Below are 20,063 nucleotides of genomic sequence, written 5' to 3'. Positions count from 1 at the left end.
CCATCTGAGGTGGAGCCATGCCATCCTTCATGGGATGTAGGGTAAGCAGGCATTTCTCTCCCTCGTCATAGATCTCTGAAACGAGAGTTCAAATCTTTCCCATCTTGAAGGGGCTTGTGACCAGTGACATTATCCCAGAGGCAATCAAGAGTCTGCTGCGAAGTGTAGCTGAGTATTTCCTGGCAGATGTCGGTGGACGAAGCAACATGCCAGTTCGAGGAGGAGGAGGAGGCAGAATGAAATCATCTTTGCCCCCCATTGTAGTTGGGGAAGTGGGAGGAGGAGGATGAAGGGGGTGGGGGAGGTAGGGGAGAAACGAGCGGGAGCGGAAGGAGGGAGAGGGGGGGGAGGGCAGGAGGCACCTGAAGCAGTTCTCTTCTCTCCCGTCACCAGCGCGATCTCCCCGAAGATATGTCCCTCCCCGAACCTCGTGACGTGGTGGCCCTTGACGTAGATGTCCACCTCCCCGTCGCACACGCAGAGCATGGTTTGACCCTCCTGTCCCTCCAAGAGGATGGCGAAGTTCTGCGGGTAGCTGCAGGATGGAGCGGTAAGTGAAGGAGAGCAGGAGGAGCAGGAGCAGAAGCAGGAGCAGGAGCAGGAGCAGGAGCAGGAGCAGGAGGTACTGGGGGCGAGAAGGAGGAGTGGACCTGATGAACTTGACAGACTTCGCAAGCTTGTCTAGCTCAGAGTCGCCGAGTTGGCTCAGGATCTGACTGTTGCGGATGATTCTCTGCTCGCATGAGTCAGCGGAAGCAGGAGAGAGCGATGATGGTGTAGGGGGATATGAGAGGAGGAGCGTGTGGAAGGACGCAGGGAGGTGGAGGAAGGTGCAACCAGGAGAGATCGAGGAGAGGAGCGATGGGAGAGAGATGGGAAGAACGACGAGGGAGGAGGGAAGGATGAATAAGAAGAGAGTGATCAAGGAGGAGGAGGAGGAGGAGGAGGAGGAGGAGGAGGAGGAGGAGGAGGAGGAGGAGGAGAGGGAAGGATAGGTAGGAGTTAAGGGGGAGGAAAGACTGATGGCATCCGCACCACTAGCGTGCTCTTGGACACGCCGTTGTTGGATGAAGGTTTCTCCTTGGGGTGAGGAACGTCTGAAAGATATTGGGGAGCCTGGAGGAGCTGCTGAGAAACTTTCCCCAATCCTCCCCTTCCCTCTCCTCGCTCCTTGCTCCTTGCTCCTCCTCTTCATCCTCCTCCCCCTCCTCCCGCCCCCATCCCCCTTCATCCTCTTCCTCCTGCCTCCCATCCTTCATCCTCCCCTTAGTCGTTCCCTTCCCTTTTTCCCTTCCTCCCCTATCCCTGCTTCTCCTCCTCCTCCTCCTCCTCCTTCTCTCTCCCCTCCCTCAATTCTCAGCTACCTGCTTTCCTCGCTGTTGGCGTGCCGCCTGAAAGAAGTTGAGAATGAAAGTGAGAAAGAGGAGGAAGAGGAGGAGGGGAGGGAGAGAACGGGAGGAACAAGATTAAGAAAAGAAAACGAGGACGAGGACGAGGACGAGGACGAGGACGAGGACGAGGACGAGGACGAGGACAAGGACAAGGAGGGATATGGAAGAGAGGCGAAGGCAACGGGTAGTATGGGCCTCACCTCAAGGCTCTGCCGAATCTTCTCCTCTTTCTCAGTCTACGTTCAGTGATCAGGATGGTGAGGACAAGGACAAGGACAAGGACAAGGACAAGGACAAGGACAAGGACAAGGACGAGCATGAGGAGGAGGAAGACGAGGAGGAGAAGCAGGAGGAGGTGCTGGTGCTGGTGCTGGTGTAAGAGGACTAGGAGGACGAGGAGAGGACGAGGATGAGGAAGATGACAGTGAAGTCGAGGACGAGGACGAGGAGGACGAGGACGAGGACGAGGAGGTGGTGGTGGTGGTCTCGCGATGTTTTACCTTCCTCTGCATCTTCTCCAAAAGCTTCTTTTCTGTCAGCCTGTCAGGTCGGAGCATCTCCAGCAGGAAGGAAGGAGAAATCCAGGATGGAGGAGGAGGTGAAAGATGAGCAAACAGTGAGCAGGCAGAGGGAGAGAGGGAGGGAGGAGAGGAAGTGAAGAGAGGGGGGAGCAGAGGAGGAGGGAGGGAGACGGAAGAGAGAGGAGGGAGGGAGGAGCAGGGAGCAGGGAGCAGGGAGCAGGGAGCAGGGGACCGTACCTCTCTCCTCCTTTGGGACAGCGATCGGTTTGTTTACTCCCTGCACAAGCTGATTGACCGCAGGAGGCAACTGAAGCTGAGTGCTCTTCCTCCTCTGTTGGCTCCTGGACTACTCGTCATTCTTCCTACCTCCCTCCCTCCCTCCCTCCCTCCCTCCCTCCTCCTCTTCCTCCTCTTTGAGCTCCCTCTACTTCCTAGCCTCTTCTTCCATGTCCTCCTCTCCCTCTTTCCTATCCATCTGCTCATGCTCCTTCCATTTCTACACCCAACCTCCTCTTGTCCCCCCCATCTCACATTTTCACTCGCTCGAGGATGTCTCCTGTCTCCAACTTCCACTTGCGGAAAGCTTTTCCTGCGCATCAAGGCTGAACAGAAGAAAGAGGAACTAAGGAAGGATGAGGATGGGACATTCAGGGATGGCAGAGAGGCGGGAGTATCAAAGGCGGCGCTGGCGGCAGCAGCAGCAGCAGCATCAGCAGCATCAGCAGCAGAAGCAGCAGCAGCAGCAGCAGGAGCAGCAGGAGCAGCAGCAGCAGCAGCAGCAGCATCAGCAGCATCAGCAGCAGGAGCAGGAGCAGGAGCAGCGGGAGCCGAGAGGTCAAGTAGGAAAGGGATGACCTGAGACTCGATAGGTCCAGTGGTGCATTGCCTTCTCGAAGAGGAGGTACCTCTTCCTCAGCGCTACCTGCAGCAGCATCGTCATCCTCCTCCTCCCTTCGGCTCTCCTTGCCCTTCTCCTCTCCTCTCTCCTCTCTCCTCTCTCCTCTCCTCTCTCCTCTCTCCTCTCTCCTCTCTCCTCTCTCCTCTCTCATCTCTCCTCTCTCCTCTCTCCTCTCTCCTCTCTCCTGTTCTCTTCAGATGCCCCTGGTGCAGCACTCGCTCTCCTTCCAGGGTGTCCTGCTCAAAATTTCCTCCAAGATCTTCCTCACCCGCGTCTTCTCGTCGTCTTGACTTCTGTACAGTTTCAACGTGTCCTCGACGGCATCCAGGCAAGAGCGGAGAAAAGGAGCGCTCTGTGCGGAGGGCAGCTGGTGAGAGAGAGAAGGAGCCGACGGGTCATGAGAAGGTTGGAAGTGCACGCAGATCACGATGTACGGCAGGAGAGGGAGGGAGGGAGCGAGCAAGCGAGCGAGAGAGAGAGGGAAGGAGGGGGAGAGGCAAGGACGGAAGGAAGGAAGGAAGGAAGGGGAGAAAGGGGAGAAGAGGAGAGGAGGAGGGACCTTGCTGGTGGAGGGGATATGAAGGGCTCCATCTCCATCTATCCTGCTGAGCTCCGACTGCCGAGTGGTGAGATAGGAAGCAGCGGCTGCGAGCAGACCCGGAGGAACTTCCTAGTGTGCTCGAGCGGATCGACTTCCTCCCTTCCCGCAAACGCCTCCTCCTCCACTTGCCTGTACGAGATGAGGAAAGAGGAGGGGGCAAGACGGGCATTGTGGAGCAGATGGGAGGTGGGAGGAAGGAGGAGGGAGAGGGAAGGAAGGGGAAAGGCAGAGAGATGAGGCCCGCTTACTGTGATGCTGTACAAAGAAGAAGAGGGAAGGGAAGAAAAAGTAAGGGGAGGGGGAAAGTAGAATGACAGAGGAGAAGAGGGGGAGAGGGGGCGGACAAGAAGGGTCAGAAACAGCAGAGATCAGGTTGCTGGACACGACAAACCTTCTGTCTTCGTTTCCTCTTGCCTTCCTTCACTCTCAGTCGTCTGCATCATCCACCATGTCAGGATGCAAGTCTCTTCCTCAAAAGCTATGCTCCTGCTCCTGCTCCCGCTCCTGCTCCTGCTCCTGCTCCTGCTCCTGCTCCTGATCCTGCTCCTGCTCCTGCTCCTGCTCCTGCTCCTTCCAGACCTGGTCGTCCTCTCCCTCCCCTTCCCCTCCCTTGCTCCTCACCCTCATCACTGCATGGAGGTAGCGAAAGTTCTCCACCCTCATCATCTTGACGAACTGATTCGACAGCTCCAGCAGCGTCGCGTTGCACTTCCTGCACCTGCTGGGGGTCAGCCCAGACCATGGAAGGCAGCACAGAGCCGAGGACGAGGAAGGCGGAGAAGGGGCAGGGGGGCGAGAGGAAAGTGGAACACCGCAGAGAGCGGAGGGAGGAGGGGGACGGAGGAGCGGGGTGTTCGAAGAAGGGACAAAGTAGAGGGGGAGGGAGGGAGGAGGGAGGGGAGGAGGGAGGGAGGAGGGAGAGAGGAGGGAGAGAGGAGGGAGAGAGGAGGGAGATTATGGAGGAAGAGAAAGGGAAGTGAATTCTGCATCCATCCACCTGCTGTCCTTCTTCAGGATATCTGACTCAAGCACACCCTGCGAATTCATCAGGGAGGTAGGGAGAGGGAAGGCAGGAAGGAGAGGAAACGAAAACCAGCACAAGAGCTGAGGAAAGGGAAGGATATGGATGAAGGGATCATAAAGGAGGAAGACCAGGAGACGGAAACGAGCAGCATGACGAACAGGAGGAGGAGGAGGAGGAGGAGGAAGGGAGGAGCAACAGCAGCAGTAGCAGTAGTACAGGACCTGCTTGCGGAGGAACGCGACCTCTCTTACACAGGCCTGGCATTTCGGCTGAAAGACCCAGGGGTCCACCTGACATGACAAGATGAGGAGGACGAGGGGGTTAGCGTGAGGGACAGCAAAGGGAGGCGAAAATGGAGAGGGGAGGGAGGGATGAAGAGAAGGAGGAACAGGGGGAGAAGAGGAGGAATGGGGAAGGAGGAGGTGGTGAGTGAGGGAGGTAAACCTGAGATGAGAACCGTCCCTTCTTTTTCTGGCCTGAAACAAGAAGAAGAAGAAAGGTGTTATCCCCAGCCTACTCCTTTCAACCCCCGCTTCCTTCCCTTCCCTTCCCTCCCTCCCTCCCTCCCTCCCTCCCTCCCTCTTTCTTCCCCTCCTACCTCCATGCCCTCCTCCTCTCGTACCCAATCCATCCCACCTCCTTCCTCCCTTCATCCAACTCTCTCGCTCTGCTGCACCCACTCCTCCACCGCTCACCGTCGTTACTCTTGGTTGTCATGGGCCGGATGCAGAACTCCTTGTTGAGCACCTGGAGCTTGTCCAGATGGCTCTCGATCCTCTTGCTCGAGTTCATCATCTCCTCCACGAACGTCTCTCTGCCCACCAACTCCTCCTCCTCCTCCTTCCCCATGTCGAAAACTGATTGGGACCTGCAGCATTCCCGTCATCCCTCCCTCTTCCCGCTGCGCAAATAGCAGCTGACAGGAGCCGTAGAGCACGGCAAACTCCCTCCGTCCCTCTTCCCCCCCCCCACAAAACAAAGTTCCTTCCTCGCTACTACATCGCATGCGCTGCGTTGAGATCTCCTACCTAAGGCCCAGGGCAATTGACTGCGAGGGAGGAGCAAGGGATTTCGTCTTGCTCCCCTCCACGCGGAAGTCAGAGACAGAGAGCGAGCGGCCATGGAAGCTGAAGTCGAGGGAGGACGTCGTGACGTCTGCAGTCTCGTCGTGCTGGTTGGAGGAGGCGTCTCTGCTCCCAGTCTCACCACCCTCTCCGCATCCTCCCGTGTTCTCACAGTTCGTTGAATGCTTTCCTGCTCAAACTGTTAGAAGCTTTCAACCGTAAAGGCTGCCCAGCCGCTCGTTACCGGGCTGCTGCAGAAGCCTTACGCTTGTTGTCGAGGTTGAGCTGTTGAGTCCAACGTCTCAGGGTCCACCAGGGAGAATGTACCCATGGAAGCTTACAAGAATGGCATCGCTCGTCATCGTCCTGCTTCGAAGAGAGGAAGGAGTAACCCTCGACTTCTTCATCCTGAGGTCGTGTAAGCAAGTCCTTACAGACGCTCTTCCCTGTTGGCCGTCGACAATCGAAGAATGATCATCACATCGGCCTTATACAACGGCAGCCCCCGCCACTCACCTTCGAGCACTCACCGTACGTTTGACTCCTTCAGTTCAAGTGAGGACTGGCAGAGTCCGTCAGTCACCGCTAACAGTCTTCGGCAGGTATCCGTTCCTGCTCTGTCTGTCTGTCTGTCTGTCTGTCTGTCTGTCTGTCTGTCTGTCTGTCTGTCTGTCTGTCTGTCTGTCTGTCTGTCTCTGTCTCTGTCTCTGTCTCTGTCTCTCTAGCTATCTATCTATCTATCTAGCTATCTCTCTCCTGCCATGACGCCTCACTTACTGGGCCGCTGTCAGTCTCCTCCCCGGGCCTTCAATGTGAATCTCCCGCCGCCGCCGCAATGATGTCCATATTTCATCAAGGAGTCAACTGACGACTGTAAACGTTTTACTCACCTGGAGGGGACAAACAGAAGACAGTCCGCCTCAGAGATAGAGAACAAGGAAAAAGGAGGCAGCGGTTGAAAAAGGCTGCATCGCGGGCACCGTGTGCAAGTTCAGTGACCCCGCTCACCGTACCGTACGGTAGTGACCGACAGACCGTACGGTGCCACTCGCTGAGCGGCACGCCAGGCCCGGAGCCGCTCAGGCTCAGTGCGGCCGGGCTGGGCCCGGCCGCACTGAGACCGGCGTGTCACGGCCCGGGCCGAGCCTCCCGGCCGGGAGTCAGGGCGGCCCTGGCTCTTCCCGGGACTGCACCACCCTCACCCCCTATGACTGAGATCATCATTTGAATAGATTATTTTGAAACTTGTACACAATTTCAGTCATTTATAACACTTGAAGGTACCAAGTTCAATTTGAGTAAAATAAGTGATTATCATCTGCTACCAGAGTTGACTGATAGTTTGATGTTTCAGAACTTTCCAACTTGCGTACTCCAAAAGTTCCAGAAATCGTATCATGACGAGAGGTGGGGTAGGGGTACCTACCCCTACCCCATAATATAACATGTTATCAGTAATATGTAGGGGTACTTATGCGCCTTTGCAGTGGTCCTGAGTCGCATGCCTCTGGGGAAAGGCGGGGTGGGGGTTCAGCCTGAGATTTGTGCGTGGGGTACAAAAAGCATTGAGGACATCCGGGAGGCGGAATAGAAGGGTAGGGGGGTGGTCAATTTCTCAGCCGGTAGGTGCTGAAAGAAAATTTGATCTACTACGGGGTAGTCACATAAATATACTATAAAGAAGGGGGTATTTTGAGATCCAAAAATAGGCTTAAGATAGGGTGAAGAAAACGTTGGGTGGGTCATATAGGCTCAAACACTTCGTGGATGGGTGGGGGGTAGGTAACATGCTCCTTCATGCTCTCGTCGAAAAAATAGGGGTAGTGGTTAGACCATGGATTGCTAAATGGATGGGTGGGGTGGTAGTAGACCCTGCTGCCGCGCGCCGCGAATCCGCTATGGAAGCCAAGATAGGGAGGGAGGAGAGGGAGGGGAGAGGAGAGGAGGGAGATGAAGAGCGAAGTCTGAGATGAACGTCATGTCTTCGACTTGTTTCCAGAGTTCCATGTGCGCGGCTAACGCTGGCAATGAAAGGCCCGCGCTCCGGGGCCACCGGGCGCAAGGCGGGGGGAAGTTACTTGCTGGGTAGATGAGGGGCTACAAGAGGAGAGGGACTTGAAGCATGAGTACAGTAGGGCCATGCATGAAGTTAGTGATATGAACGTTCGATGCTGATCGCCTCACAACGCACAGGGCTGCTCACGTTTGACCTGTGTTGCAGGAAGTGAACCCGTTTGCTCGCCGCCCAACGTCTACACGCACTTGATCAGTGCAAAACCGAACCAGGGAGAGGTCGAACAACTGAACATGTCGTCAAGCCAGAACGGTGGCTCTGAGAGCGGAGAGCCGAGGAGGAAAAGCAGGTGGGGGAGCAAGTCCGATGCCGGGGAGGAGGGGGCTCCCAAGAAGAAGAGCAGGTGGGGTTCCAAGGAGGAAGCGCCTGCCATCTCTCTCCAGTCTTCGGCGTTGTCAGCTGCGGCAGGATTGAATCCTGACCAGCTCAAAGTTCAGCAAAGATTGAACGAGATTCAGAGGCTTCTTGCCATGCCTAAGTATGAGACAAGCCATCAGTGCTCTGAGATGTTCTGGTGCTGACTTGTGGTTTGACAGCTTGGAGACGGCGCAAATGGCCGAAAGATATGACGCTAACAAAGGAGATTGGATTGTGATCGAAGGAGGAAGATCTCCCTCGCCAGAGCCCGTTTATGACAGGACGGGAAAGCGTATGAACACCAGGGATATGCGCCTCAGAGAATCGCTGCAGAAAGAGAGGTTGGCGCTTGTTGAGAAGCTCATGAAATTACAGCCCAATGCTCCCAACATGACACAATTCAAGTTCTCGAATATGAGCAAGGCTTCGAATAAGATCTACATTCCTGTTAAGGAGTACCCAGGTTATCCATTCATCGGCCTCATCCTGGGTCCTCGTGGAAACACTCAGAAGAAGTTAGAAAGAGAAACTGGAGCAAGGATCGTTATTCGCGGAAAGGGCTCAGTCAAGGACGGCAGAAAAGGATTCAAGGGCAATGATCCCTCTGAGGACGAAGACTTGCACGTCTTGATCACCGGAGATACTCAGGAGCAGGTGACAAGACCCGCACAGTTCCATGTCAGCCCTGACTTCGATGTAGGTCGACGCTGCTAGCAAGATCATTACAGAGCTGTTGACTCCCAAGGAAGATGCAGAGAATGAATGGAAGCGTATGCAGCTCAGAGAGTTGGCATTGATTAATGGAACTTTGAGAGACGACCAGGACTACTTCAAGTGAGTGGTGCCATTCTCTACTTGTCTCGGCTGACCCTTACGTTCGACAGGGACGAAATGAGACAGCTTGCTAGGACGCAACAGACAGGCCTGGGTAGTGGGGCAACAGCGGATGCCCCTTGGAGGCTCAACATTGATCAGCAGGAGCAACAGATGCAGCGAGATTGGTCACGAATTCACGGAGAAGGAGACAATCAGGGCGGCGAGATGGATAATGAGTATTCACAGTTCATGGACGAGCTTGGAGGGAAGGGCTCTGGACCCAAACCTCCTCGAAGCGACAATCCATACGGTCTTCCCGGTGGTGGACCTGGACAGGCAGGACAATCTCCATACGGTCCGCCAGGAGGCGGTGGAGGTGGTGCTGGAGCTGGAGCTGGGCGTGGAGATATCTCGGACACTAATGTATATGTTGGAGGATTGCCACCAAGCTATGACGACCTTGACCTCCGCAACCTGTTCAAACAATTCGGTGAAATCGTGAACTGCAATGTGCTCAAGGACAAGAACACTGGTCTGAGCAGAAACTTTGGCTTTGTTCACTTCACGAAGCCAGGCGATGCTTACGCTGCCATCCAGGTCTTTTTGTGTTTCCCCGTCCGCATGTTGGTGCACTGACAAACCTTTCAAGTCGATGAACGGCATGCAAGTAGACGGCAAGACGCTGCAAGTGAGACTGAAAGGAGCTCCCGCCAATGCTCCGCTCGGCTTCAGCGGCGGTGGTGCTCCTGGAGCACCTCCTTGGGCTGGTCGTGGCGGTGGAGGCTATGGGCCCCCGCCGGGTGCTCCTGCGCCTTATGGTGCGCCGCCATGGGGAGGTGAGAGAGATCTTGTCGGCTTGTTGCTTCTTTGACTCCCCCTCCAGCTGCCGCTCCGCCATGGGGGGCTCCTCCTCCAGGTTGCCGTCACGTGACCTGCACGTTCATGGAGCTGACTTGCTGCAGGTGGCATGCCTCCTTGGGGTGCTCCGCCTCCAGCTGGATACCCTCCCCCAGCTGGGGACCCCTACCAGCAGTACTATGGTCAACCCATGCCCGGGTATGACCAGTACCAGCAGGGGTATGGCTATCCTCCTGCACCGGGTGGTGAGCAGGGCTGGGGTCAAGCGCCGGCCGGCGGGCAAGAAGGAGGCAGAGGTCAACCAGGGATTGACTCGGAGTACGCGCAGTTCGTCTCAGAGACAAGTTGAGGAGGATGGTACGGCGCTTGTGCTTGTACGAAAACGTGATAAATCGTCTGAACTGTTGAGACGTCCGACAGCAAGAAGAGGCAACTTTAGCTTGAATCTATTCAATTTACAAAGACAGTTGAATCATCGTACATCTCGGCGATTTCATGAGCGACTGTTAACACTGAAAACCCTCCTGCCCTTCAAGAGGAGATTCGAGCCTTCTTCGCCTCGGGTTCGTCATCGTGATTATCTTCTGAAACGTGCAAGTCAGACCAGTGATCAAAATGCAAAACAGAGGAAGGGGAAGTGTGGGAACAAGGTCACAACGCTCTGTGTGGATCGACGGACAGATCCGGGAATGGGGGACAATTGTAGCGAAGTGACAAGGGTCTGGACAGGAACTGATGATTACCTTTGGAAGCATCCTTCTTTGCACCATTGATCTCTACGTCCTCCTGCAACAGCTATCAGCTACACACCAACATCGAAACCTCCTCCTCCTTCGCCGCCGACTCGCGCTCCAAATCCCCACGCATCCCTCCTGCCTCTTCCCTCCCCTCCATGTCAACCTTGTCAACGTCCTCGTACGTGTTCAACACAGCAGCCAACCCAGAGGACTCCTGACTGAGGCTCGTGCTTGACTTTGACATCTCCTCTAGCACTTCCTTGCTCACGACAGGCCCATCGTTGTCGTCATCCTCGTCGAAGTAGCTCTCGTCGTCGTCGTCGTCTAGTCGGGACCTGAGCAACAGGTTCAGACCCACCGAGCTGCAAGAGGACGGTCTACCGGAAGCTCCCAAAGCCTCCCCGGCTCCGACCACTAGGGTTTGAGCTCTCCCTGCCCTTTCCACTCCTGTTGGCATTGGCGTCACCATGATCAACCTACAGGGAGAAAACAACTGAAATGCTTACCATGAAGAATGCCCATCTTCAGATCCCACCAGCCCATTCGCCTTGTCCTTCTCAAACTCTTGGTTCTGATCGTACTTGATGATTATCAACTTGAATGTCTCGACGTAATCTATGTGCTCGAACACTTGCCGGTACTTCTCCACAATGTACTTGATCAGAATTTTCATGTTTTTCACTCTGATGTGATCAAACAGCTCAATGATCGCTGAGTTGACAAGATTGTTGCGATACAAATGCTGCTTCAGCAGATGTACAACCCCTGAGAACAGATCGTTCTTGACGATGCTTCTGTTGTAAAACGAGTTGTTGGCACCGACGCACTGCCGTAGGAACTTCAAAGCAGCAAGCACCAGGTGCTTGTTTGGTTGGCGGAACAGTTTGAGGACCTTGTGGAGAACGTCGTGTCTCTTCATGTACAACATGACTCGCGGTTCGTGATGCTCGATGCAGAAGGAGAGCAGCTCCACCACATGCTTCCTCGCACAGTCCCAGCATTCCTTCCTCTCCCGTTTCGAGATAGACCCTTTGAGGTTCACTGACCGCTCGTTCGATTTCGTCTCGTCCTTGCCCGAGCTCGCCGAGTTCTGGACCAGCTCGCCATCCTCAGTGAAAGAGTCTTCCGACGTGAAGGGAGACATCAGAGTGTCCATGTGGTGGAGGTAGAACGTCTCCAGGAGCCCGTCTCTCTCGACCGGGCACCCAAAGGTTGTCGAGTCGAACAAGCACCGCAGGATCTCAGTGATCTGCGCTTTGAGCCCAACGTCCTGGAAGAAGAGAAGGCCTTGGATGAGATTCTTCAGCAGGTTGTCCCCTTCCTCGCTGTTGATGTACGAGCGGAGCAGCTGAGGGTCGTGGTTGAGAGTGCAGAGCATGATATCTGTACTTGCCGACACGATCGTATTGTCTTCCGAGTTGACACCATTCTGGAGAATCGAGAACAAGCCGTGTGAAGATATTGACCTGAAGAACGCCATCTGAGGTGGAAGCTGGAGGGGCTTGGCGATTTCCAGCAGTTCACGCAAGAACAGGAAGCCATTCCTCTTCTTCTCCGACAAGTTCATTCCGTTCTTGGCTTCTGCCTTGGGGGTTGAAGGCGAGCGGCAGAGCTCGAAGAGCTCCTCCAGCATCGCGGAATCGGATTGAATCTGAGCGATGATTTCGACATTGTTGAGCAAGATCAATTCTCGTATAGTGCTGAAAGACACATCGTCTATATACCTTGCCATCACCACATCCTTCAGGTATGTGAGCCGGAAATTGAGATGAATCTTAAAGAGGATGGCTGGACTCTTGATGGGAACAGCCTCTTTGAACAGGTTGGGATTCTTGAGGTACTCGCGGTGCTTGACCGTGTGATTGGAATACTCCGGGTCGTACTCCAGAATCCCCATCGTGTCGAGCACGTTCTGGTCGGAGAGGCACAGCTCTATGAGAGAGGGCTCGTTCAGCATTATGAGACCCTTAAAGATCTTGAACAACGTGTGCAAAGACTGCTCCATCTCAAGGTCCTCACAAGTCCTGAAGATCTGATAGATCTTGGCTAGGTACCCATCCTGCATCACCCCGTCCACTATGCGGTCACGAGTCACACTGGTTGCGCTCGAGACGATCTCTTGCAGCTTCTCCAGGTTCTCCATCTCGGGTTGCGGGAGGCTCATCTCATAGAAGTCGTCTGAGTTGTGCAACACTCCGCTGCTGTTGTTGCCCGAGTTATTCTCCGTGTCGCACTCTTCGCTGGAATTCTTCCGCAACCTGCTCTGCACCTGACAAATAATATTCCAGATCTCCTTGGCTCCATCGGCCTCTTGGAAGCTCAATGCCACATCCTCCCTCGTCTCGGGGTTCGTCCACGTCACAATGGTATCACCCTGTCGTTGAAACACATCCTCCTCGAAGATCTTGGTCATCAAAAGATCCTTGCTGTCGTCTGCCTCCGAGGTGACCCGCAGCCCCTCAACAGCCCCGTTCCCTTGGACGAACTGGTAGGAGACATAGCCAGTCCCCCGGTCATCCCACTGCCCATCTCCTCCGAGGACGTACAGCTTGACCCGTCTGATCTGTTTGAAATAATTGCTGGTGGTGCTAGACTCCCCCTCCTTGTTGTTTGACATTCTGTGAATGTGGTTACAGGGTTTGTTGGCTGCTCACAACCTGCCACACAGCAGTGTCAACACGCGTCTACCTTCATAGAAGGAAATACACACCTCGCCATGTTCTTCCCTCCCTTCCCAGACAACTGTCACAAAACCTTCTGTCAGCAATCGATCCAGGAACGAGGGAGCGAAGTAATGAAAAAGGCGCAAGGATCTAACGAATTACTCCTCCATTATGGAACGGATCGGAGTCTCACACCTTGTAGGATACTACTATCTAAAAGAAAGCAGACCAACAGAAATTTGATTTGAGGGAGAAAAAGAGAAGTTCAGATCTTTCATGCAAGCACCATCTAACCCCACTGTTTGCAGACATACGACTGGGACTCAAAGAATCTACTCCGCCTAAAGTTCAACGTTGTTGAAACATCCACGTATCTGAATTAAAGGGCATCGTAACAAAATGTCCTCTGCTGTCTAGAAACTATCACGAGTACTCGGTAGCAGCTACAAGCAACTGAGCCATTGTCCTCATAACGTGACAACATGCCACCGAGATCCAGCCTTCACTCTCCAGCGTGAAAACATTATGCCAATCTGACTGAGAAAAGTACACAGCATGGTACTAAAACTTAGTGCCCATGTCGGAGACCATGCCAACTAAGCGAAACCGTCCTTTTCTGCAGTCTGAGAGCGCGCAGCCTTTTATAGGCGTCCTCATTTCTACTTTGCCACTTCTCACAGTTAATTTTGTGCGGATACGCTTCTTGAACTGCCTCCCTCACTGCAAACAAAGCCACCATGTCGCCTTTTCACCCTGATCTAACTTTCCTGCGCTTGCTGCGTGCATTTGAACTCTCTTACGCCTTCCCAAGGACAACCGCATCCAGCGCTTTCTCAGACCATCCAGCCCAGTCTCCTCGTCCTACTCTTCCTCTTGTTTCGAGCCATCGCTACCTCCTCCTCCTCCTTCGCTTCCCTCCCCTCCTCCCCCTCCTGCATCCCGCCGCCGCCGCTTCCTCGCATGCTTCACTGCAAGGGAGGGTGGGGGTGGGGGGTACAAATCCACAATACATGGGGTGGTCCTAGAGATGGGGTAGGGTACTAAGATTAGGATTTGGTAGAAGCACAAGGGGAGATCATGAGGGGGGGTACTATATCCTCTAAAGTTTCCTCGGGCGTAGGGGTAGTAGAAATCTCGGAGGTGGGGGGTCATCTTCGACCAGGGGATAGGGTCCTGAAATTTTTTGACGATGCCGTAGGGAGGTCCTAGAAAGGGGATAGGGAGGGACAGAGAATATGGGAAGGGCTAGAAAACAAGGGGGTCCTGCTCTGGGTCGGTGCCAGGGTAGAGTACCACCTACAATACTTTTAACAGAAAAAAGAAAATCATTTTTCTTTTTCTTTCTGTTTTTTTTAATTTTTTGTTTCTTTTCGCGTTCTTTGTGTTGGAGGGTTCCCAGATGAGATACAGTCCGGGCGATCCATGGAGGGGAAGTGAGGGGACGAGGACGAGGACGAGGACGAGGACGAGGAAGAGGAAGAGGAAGAGGACGAGGACGAAGGGGAAGGGAGAAGGGGAGGGGGGGACCAGGAGGAAGGGGAGAAATTCGATCCCCCGGGGGGATGCGGAGTTGGAAGGAATGGGTAGAGAAGGAGAGAGCGGGAGTGACGGAGCAGGCTGCGGCGGAGGCAGCTGATGGTGCGAGGGAGGAGGGTTAGTCGGAGGTTTTTAATGCACAGGATGAATGAATAAAGAAATAGCACAAGGGGCCCTACGAGGCCTTGAACGAGGGGATCAGGGTCAAGTCCCCTGCCTCCTGCCCCAGGTCCAGGATGGTCGTGACGGTCGGGTCCTGTTCGTCGCCGACGATGCGGATGTTGGACTTCTGACGCCAACCCCAGGAGAATGCCTTGGCTAGAGAAGATCCTTTGTGCTGCCACCCGGGAGATTCAGCGCTGGTGGAGCAACAGGAGGGAGGAGCGAGGAGGGGAGGAGGAAGGTGCGGGGGATGAAGCGAGAGTGAGGGGTAGGGGAGCGGAGGGGAGCGAAGAATCACCGTATCTTGGACGAGCTGTCCGTTGCGTGATCGGATCTTGACAGGGGAGGAGGACTTGTCGTAGCGGCGGATCTGGTCCGCGCACAGTCAACAAGACAACCCGAGCATGCAGAGAGCAACGAGCACTCACAGTGGCGCTGACCAGCTTGTAGTGCTTCCATTCCATGTCCACCTGCTCTTACGTCAGCAGCTGCTGCTGCGCCAGCGCCATCGCTGAGGACCGAGATGCCGCAGCGGGTGCGGAGCCCCCTGACCGACCCGTCGCTCCAGTCCGACGGAACTGCTGGGAGCAAGTCGATCTCGCAGACGCTCTCCGAGGGATGGGAGCACCTGGCGCAGGAGGTCACTTGCTTGTGGTCCCGGGGGTAGAGCGACTGAGAGCGACTACCTGCAGCTCGGCTGCTCCACTTGTGACTGGTCCTTGGACTGCTCCTTGGTGAAGGACCAGGGAGGCAGGAGCAACCTGCCAACCGTCACTCCCGCGCAACCTCGACCTCTCTGACGCACATGGGGAGGAGGCCGCTGTGCAGCCCAGCCTGCTTCGCCGTCTTGTCCGCCGACGGCGATTCGGCTGTCGAGTTAAGGCTGAAGGGGGCATTGATCACAGGGACCTGAGAGGGGACGAAATTGAGAGCAGGAGATTAAACAGCAGCCTTCGTACATCACTCGGAGGGCTCACGATCGGGAGACCAGTTGAGACGTTGACTGAGCTCGGAAGGTCGGAGCTGTTGCCTCCATCTTGCGCGGACGCATTCAGGAGGGCGCGGGTGCGATGCCGCCTGCGGTCATTGAGGAGGTTCCGCAGCCTGCGCACCCGGCGCGCCCCTGCTGACGTCACGTTCGCCGAACTGCTTGCCGCCTACAAGTCGGGGTCAACGGGCAGCGCAAGTAGGAGAGAGGCAGTACCTTGGGGCTGCAGTAGCATCTTCGATCCCTGCTCTGGATCAGCGACTCTGCCACCAGGGACAGATACCCCAGGTTGCCGTCCAGCTGAAACTTCGATTCGTCTCGGGCAATGAAGTTCCTTGCCGTCCCCCCCGTCATCCCCCAGTAGATCTCGTTGATGGGCATGGTAGCCTCCTTGAAGCATGTCTTGCAGTTGGCCACGCTCGACGTCAGGGGAGGATGAGTCGACAGCAAGTTGCCCATCACAAACCGACCGAGCATGCGATCCACCATCTTCTGTACCCCATTCCCATCCCCGAGCCTGGCGTGAAGGGACCCTGCCCAGGCGGACGACCACCCAGTGTGTCCACTGCCGCTAGACATCTTGACATCGAGGAGTTTCCTTGCAGCAGCCGTCAGCTCCGGCGACTCATGCCGGTTGATCTGCTCGCCCGGGAACAAACTGAAGAGAGGAGAGAAGTGCCTGTGGCCCTGGTCTGCAACGGAATGAGACCGCATCTTGGACCAGCGGTAGTACTCTTGTAGAACCCCCTCGGCATCGACGGTGGGGAAGCCCTTGTTGGGCAGCCTCGACCTGGTCATGTTTGCCTTGCTCATTAAGTGGCACTTCGCTCTTTGACAGTCGTCCTGAGAGGCTTCATGGCATCCCAACGACAGGCAGCCGTCCAGGTATGCCGAGAAGAGCTCGAAGATCACAGCAGTGTCAATTGCGGGCGACATGGTGATTTGGTAGAACTGCCAACAAGAAACGAGGGTCAGCAACAGGATTCGTGACAACAGCTTGAGCGTCTTACACTCGCGTCGATCTTGAAGCTGTTCTCTGGGGAGTGAGAAGGACCACTGAGCAGACAGCTGTCGTCGGGAGCAGGGATCAGGTACTGCAGGAAGAACTCCACAGCTCCTGAGAGCAATGGGAGCGTCTGCTCGACCAGTTGCGACTTGTCCCTGTTGAACCGATACGAGTCGTACAGGTGTAATGCCATCCATGCGCCGCACACAGGGCACATCGACCACTCGGGCGCTCCGAGTGGCCGAGCGTTCATCCAGATGTCTGTGAAGCCGTGCGCCACCCAGCCAGGGGAGCCGTACATGCACTCCGCCGCGATCTTTCCGTTCTGAGCAAGTTTGGCCATGAAGGGGAAGAGGGGCTCCACAGTCTCGGGGAGGTTTAGGATGTCGGCAGCCCAGTACATCATTTGCATGTTGATGTTCAAGTGATAGTCGCCGTTCCAAGGCGATCTCTCTCCCTCCGCCCATATCCCCACTAGGTTGGCAGGTTGGCCCTGTCCATCAACGTCTCAGAATGCTGGTAAGTCAGAGCACAGTAGGAGAAAGGGGGTCGGGTAAGCTTACCCCTTCGCGCGACGAGGAGATGAGGAGATATTTGCCGAAGTCGAAGAAGAGTTGTTGCAGACCTGTGTCGACCATTCTGACCCTCTCTTTCTTCGTACTGCGAGAGTTGGAGGGTTTCTTGCAGTATCTGTCGTAACGAGCCACTCGCTCAGGAGTAGTCAAGCTCCCATCGCAACTTCTCGAGGAAATACTTCCGTTCATGGCCGTCGCGAGATTCAGCTGAGTCCTGCCAAAGAGCTTGGAATAGTCTTCTTTGTGGGACTCTAGAACTTTCGAGAATCCCTTGGAAAGAGCACGAGTGAGCTTGGCCCTGCAGGAGCCCTCCAGCGTCTGAGGGTCAACAAGGGTAGCATCCCCATCTCTCGAATAGCGAGTCTCTGCTGCAATCACAACGTCCACCCTTTGATAGCCTTCCACACTTATTCTGTTTGGGAGAGCCTTCATGAATCCAGCTTGATTCTTCTCGGGCAAAATCGCTGCACAGGCGAAATAACCAACATTTCCGTACCCGTTAGCGTACAAGTCCAAAGGGTGAAGCTTGAGAAAGCCGTATTCCTCGTCCTTATTGTCAATAACCAACGAATGAAGAGAGGCATTGAAGAGATTTTGATTGGTCCGGGTGAGCATGTAGTCAACTGCCATGCATCCCTGCTGTTTCTCCACGCATTCTTGTCGAACCCAGAGGACTTCGTCTGGCTTACTGGCAAACGCAGTCCTTGAATGCTTGCTCTGAATGGAATGAGAGTCTCTTGCAGTGGATTCGTTGTTATCGCTCGCAGAAGGCTTGCGCTCAATCTCGAAGCTCGATGTAGCCACGGCATTATCTAGCTGCAGCCTACGACTGTAAGCCTTGAGGTCCGAGAATGGAAGGCGCCGAAAATCCATGTCCAGCTGCGCGAGGTATTCGTACGAGCTTAGTTTCGCTCCTGCCGTCAGTCGATCCATCAGTTTTTCTGTTTCCCCAAAGTTCCCTTGAAAAGCGGTCTTTCTGGCGTTTTGAAATGTAAAAAAATCGTCTTCTTTTTTCACGGTCCTCCCTTCAAGCAGCCATGAGATCTCCTTGCTAGGAGAGTCATTCAGCTGACTCCCAGGCCCGCGCAGGAACCACGAGGTGCCTGCTGCTCCCTCTGAAGTCAAGCCACCGCAAGTTGCCATCTCTATGCAAGCTTTCTTGGCTTCGTCAAGGCTCGTGTACTTCTGGTTGGACACCTGCCCTGGGATGAACTTGTCCTGGTGAGGTCCTGTCCATTTCATGGTTGGTGTCGCCTGAGGCACAAGTTCGCTCTGCGTGGAGAAGATCAGATTGAGCAGACGACGTTGAAGCTGGCGATTCTTACAGGTTTCATCTTTAGGTTGTCTGGGCAACCCTCTCCGTGGTAAGGGCTTCCAGTCCAAACCTACGTCATTGTTCAGCAGACGATCCTATGCTAGTAAGCGATACAGCATCAAAACTCAGCTCCATGCGATCCTTCCAGGGGTCAAAGTGCAGCAAGGCACCCAGCCTTCCATTTCCGATCGGGAATGCTACAGCAAGAAAACATCAACTCCGATTTGAAAGACCTACAATTGCACCTGATGAGAAATCTCCCGAAGGAGTGTCCATCCAAAGGATGGGCCTTTCATTGTCTCCCGTTGCCGTCGGGGATCCATAACGAAACAGCTTGAGAGGAAATCGTCAGAGGTCAGAGAAGTCTATCAGATGGAAGCGATTTCGTACATCTTTGCAACAGTCCACCTGAAGACTCGTCAGGAACGTGGGATGACACATGGGCAAGGGGAAGTACCGCGTTCGCTTCCTTGCTCTCTTCCTTGAGGCGATGAATCTCACTGTCGAAGTCTTCAGGGCCGCCAATACCAGAGGACTGCGTCTTCAACCCCGATGTCACGTTCACCTTGGACGAGGGTGTGAACACTGATGACTTGACCCAGCATTGGGAATCCGAATGAACGAATGACCATGCCGTGCAGCTTGTATGATTGGAACAGATGGAACAGCACTCCTCCATGCTCTCAGTTTTCGTGTTCGTCAGATCGCCTCCTGCTATATCCGTGTCACGCTTAAGGGCAAACCCCGCACACGTATGGTTTTTCAGAGCGTTGGCTGCATTTTGAGCCGATGCGTTTTCTTTCAGGGAGAGCATTCCTTTCTTTGAATCTATGGTCTTGATGAGCGGAATGATCCCGTAATGCTGCACCACAATGCTCGCCATTCCCACAAGTCCAATCGCACATATCACGATGGAGCCCCTCCTGAAGCGGTGGAAGAGCATCTTCTTCAGGTCTCCACTCAAGCGGATGCGCGAGGACCTCTTGGACAACATGGCCATCATGTCCTTCATCATGATATCCTATCCTCCTCGCTCCTCCTCCTCCTCCTCTGCCCTCCTTCTGGATTACGGTCCCGCCATGATCCCCCACAGATCAGAGGTAAACAAATGCACCCCTCCTTTTCCCCTGAAACTACCACCCCAGCTTGCCCTTCTCTCAAGGATTGCTGGGGCTCCCACCCCACCTCCTCCTATCCCCCATTACAGTACATCCGGGTAGGGTGGGTACCCGCTGAGGTAGTCAGGTACCCCACCTGGCCTACTATCCATTTACTGGGGGGTGAGCCTATGTCCGTATCTTTTGTCTAAAATACTTATTATTAGCTAAATATATTAATTGCCCTACAATGATATCCTCAAGGATACGTCTGAAATAAAGTGTGTGAGGGAGATGAGATTCTCCCGCGCACTGCCCTTCTGTTTTCCGATGCGGCATGGATCGACGTATAGTCTGCCCAACCCTGGGGGTTTTTTTTT

The 20,063-nt window shown here is 54.7% G+C and overlaps 5 protein-coding genes across 5 annotated transcripts; 2 read left to right on the top strand and 3 right to left on the bottom strand.

The window, feature by feature from the left end:
* Positions 1–2,439: 2,439 nt before the first annotated feature.
* Positions 2,440–5,284, bottom strand: GUITHDRAFT_132481 (hypothetical protein; the record flags this gene model as incomplete). The annotated part of the gene is made up of 12 exons (XM_005840995.1): positions 2,440–2,501; positions 2,768–2,834; positions 3,079–3,177; positions 3,370–3,426; positions 3,468–3,540; positions 3,660–3,666; positions 3,803–3,845; positions 4,033–4,129; positions 4,409–4,446; positions 4,657–4,725; positions 4,880–4,911; positions 5,131–5,284. 12 exons carry the CDS (start codon positions 5,282–5,284, stop codon positions 2,440–2,442), a joined length of 798 nt encoding a protein of 265 aa, XP_005841052.1.
* A 3,078-nt stretch (positions 5,285–8,362) lies between these two features.
* Positions 8,363–8,741, top strand: GUITHDRAFT_62028 (hypothetical protein; the record flags this gene model as incomplete). The annotated part of the gene is made up of 2 exons (XM_005840994.1): positions 8,363–8,584; positions 8,631–8,741. Coding segments are annotated over 2 exons (333 nt in total), but the record flags the coding sequence as incomplete, so codon positions are not given.
* Positions 8,742–9,151: 410 nt separating this feature from the next.
* Positions 9,152–9,443, top strand: GUITHDRAFT_53822 (hypothetical protein; the record flags this gene model as incomplete). The annotated part of the gene is made up of 2 exons (XM_005840993.1): positions 9,152–9,343; positions 9,396–9,443. Coding segments are annotated over 2 exons (240 nt in total), but the record flags the coding sequence as incomplete, so codon positions are not given.
* A 1,469-nt stretch (positions 9,444–10,912) lies between these two features.
* GUITHDRAFT_55103 (hypothetical protein) lies at positions 10,913–12,898 on the bottom strand (the record flags this gene model as incomplete). The annotated part of the gene is made up of 2 exons (XM_005840992.1): positions 10,913–11,350; positions 11,438–12,898. Coding segments are annotated over 2 exons (1,899 nt in total), but the record flags the coding sequence as incomplete, so codon positions are not given.
* A 1,817-nt stretch (positions 12,899–14,715) lies between these two features.
* Positions 14,716–19,598, bottom strand: GUITHDRAFT_100318 (hypothetical protein; the record flags this gene model as incomplete). The annotated part of the gene is made up of 15 exons (XM_005840991.1): positions 14,716–14,877; positions 15,001–15,072; positions 15,131–15,172; positions 15,222–15,330; positions 15,389–15,463; positions 15,508–15,611; positions 15,662–15,859; positions 15,907–16,641; positions 16,701–17,189; positions 17,260–18,543; positions 18,597–18,656; positions 18,701–18,783; positions 18,832–18,919; positions 18,977–18,994; positions 19,044–19,598. The coding sequence occupies 15 exons, from the start codon at positions 19,596–19,598 to the stop codon at positions 14,716–14,718; spliced, it is 4,074 nt and encodes a 1,357-aa protein (XP_005841048.1).
* Between the last annotated feature and the right edge of the window lie 465 nt (positions 19,599–20,063).

Source organism: Guillardia theta (genome assembly GCF_000315625.1).
Source record: "Guillardia theta CCMP2712 unplaced genomic scaffold GUITHscaffold_4, whole genome shotgun sequence".
Lineage (NCBI taxonomy): Eukaryota > Cryptophyceae > Pyrenomonadales > Geminigeraceae > Guillardia > Guillardia theta.
Note: the sequence above shows the minus strand (reverse complement) of the source record. Positions and strands in the feature narration are given on the sequence as shown.